Consider the following 2,002-nt stretch of genomic DNA (forward strand, 5'->3'; position numbering starts at 1 on the left):
CCCCAGCCCAGAGCACTGAGTGCCACGGCCAGGCCTTCCTGGGACACCTCCAGGGCTGGGCACTCCAAACCTCCCTGGGCAGCCCCTGCCAAGGCCTCACCACCCTTTCCAGCAGCAAATTCCTCCTCCTGTCCAACCTGAGCCTCCCCTGGCACAGCTGGAGGCCGTTCCCTCTCCTCCTGTCCCTTGTTCCCTGGCAGCAGAGCCCGACCCCCCCCGGCTCCCCCCTCCTGTCAGGGGGTTGCAGAGCCAGAAGGTCCCCCGAGCCTCCTTTTCTCCAGGCTGAGCCCCCCCAGCTCCCTCAGCCCCTCCTGCTGCTCCAGCCCCTTTCCAGCTCTGTTCCCTTCCTCAGCCTGGAATGTCCATCCCGGTGTGTTGCAGTTGCTGATCCCAGGCTGTGACTGTGTGTGTCCTGCAGGGCTCTAGCTGACATGAACAATGATGGCAGGATGGATCCCTTGGAGTTCTCCATCGCCATGAAGCTCATCAAGCTGAAGCTCCAGGGGTACCAGCTCCCCTCTGCTCTGCCCCCCGTCATGAAGCAGCCGCCCCTCGCCCTGCCCGGCGCCCCAGGATTTGGTGAGCTCCCTCTTCCTCCTTGCTGGCTTGCACTGCAGCACCCCCATTGAACTGGGGTGACATTTGGCAGTTTCTGAAAGAAAATTTTAGGAAAAAGAGCTTCTAAAGGGACGTGAACTCAAAGCCAGGTGCTGCATGTGCCCCCCCCCCAAAATTGCACTGGGCTTTGAGCACAGTGACATGAGCTGAGGTCCTGTTTGCTTCAGGCCTGACACTGCTCCAGACAAAAGGTGGCTCAGGTAGCAGGGCTGGTGCATCCCAGGGTGCTGGAGTTTAGATTCCAGCTTGACCTTATGGCGTCTCCAACCTTGGCAAGATTAGCTCTGTTTTCCTTGAGTTTTTACAAGCTTTTGTTTTAAGAATGGTGCTGCTCTGGCATGAGCTGCTGGTTCAGTCCTGGGGGTTAAGTGCTGCCAAAGTCACCATCATTTCAAGGGAGAGTAGGGAAAATGGGATGGGGAGAGGAAAATAACCAAGTGAAGGCAAACCTCCTGCTTGACACACTGATGTTCTCCTGTGTCCTGCAGGGAGAGGGTCTTTACCTTTCTGGTTTAATTGTTGCTGTGACTCAGGTTTATTGATGCTTGAGAATCCCAGAGTGGTTTGGGTTGGGAGGGATATTAAAGCCCATGGGCAGGGACACCTTCCACCAACCCAGGTTGCTCCAAGCCCCGTCCAACCTGGTCTTGGACACTTCCAGGGATCCAGGGGCAGCCACAGCTTCTCTGGGCAACCTGGGCCAGGGCCTCCCCACCCTCACAGCCAACAATTCCTTCCCAATGTCCCACCTAAATGTCCTAAGGAAAGGGAACAGTGCCTCTGATAAGCTGCCTGCAGCAATGGGGTTTGATCTGCTGCCACTCACACAGGTTTTACAGTCACAAATAAAACTGTAAGAAAACAATGAAACTGGACAGAGCAAATACAGGTCTAAGTGAGAAAAGGCAGAATAGATTTAACCCCTTACAAAAATTAGCAAAATCTGGGATTCCCTTTCTCTTGTTCCCTGTACACTTGATCCCATCTGTTTGCTTGTTCTTTCCACTGGCTTGACTGGCCCTTTTTAACCTCCCTGTTCTCCCTGTAACTGTGCTCACCCCTAAAACACTCATTACTGTGCTGTCCCCATTAGCTTTGCCCCGTTTCATCCCAGCAAGAGCTGGGAGCACTTGATCCTGCAGCTCCTTGTGCAGGCTGGGGGTTCATTCCTGCCTGGAGCTCACGGTGCTGCTCTTCCTTCAGTTCCAGGCAGACAATTCCTCTCTTAGCAAACCCTCACAGACTTCCTAGGGCAGTGCTGCACCCAACGTGGTGTTCTGTGCTCAGGCCAACAATTCCTCTCTTAGCAAACCCTCACAGACCTCCTAGGGCAGTGCTGCACCCAGTGTGGTGTTCTGTGCTCGGGCAAACAATTCCTCTCTTA

General features: G+C 54.7%; 1 protein-coding gene across 1 annotated transcript in view; it reads left to right on the forward strand.

The window, feature by feature from the left end:
• ITSN1 (intersectin 1) overlaps nucleotides 1–2,002 on the forward strand; it is a 69,277-nt gene that overhangs the window by 9,134 nt on the left and 58,141 nt on the right. Inside the window, exon 4 of the mRNA XM_027637582.1 lies at nucleotides 419–579. Coding sequence (XP_027493383.1) covers nucleotides 419–579 — 161 coding nt within the window. The remainder of the gene's footprint in view (nucleotides 1–418; nucleotides 580–2,002) is intronic.

This window comes from Corapipo altera, unplaced genomic scaffold, assembly GCF_003945725.1.
Source record: "Corapipo altera isolate COAL_440 unplaced genomic scaffold, ASM394572v1 0, whole genome shotgun sequence".
Taxonomy (NCBI): domain Eukaryota; kingdom Metazoa; phylum Chordata; class Aves; order Passeriformes; family Pipridae; genus Corapipo; species Corapipo altera.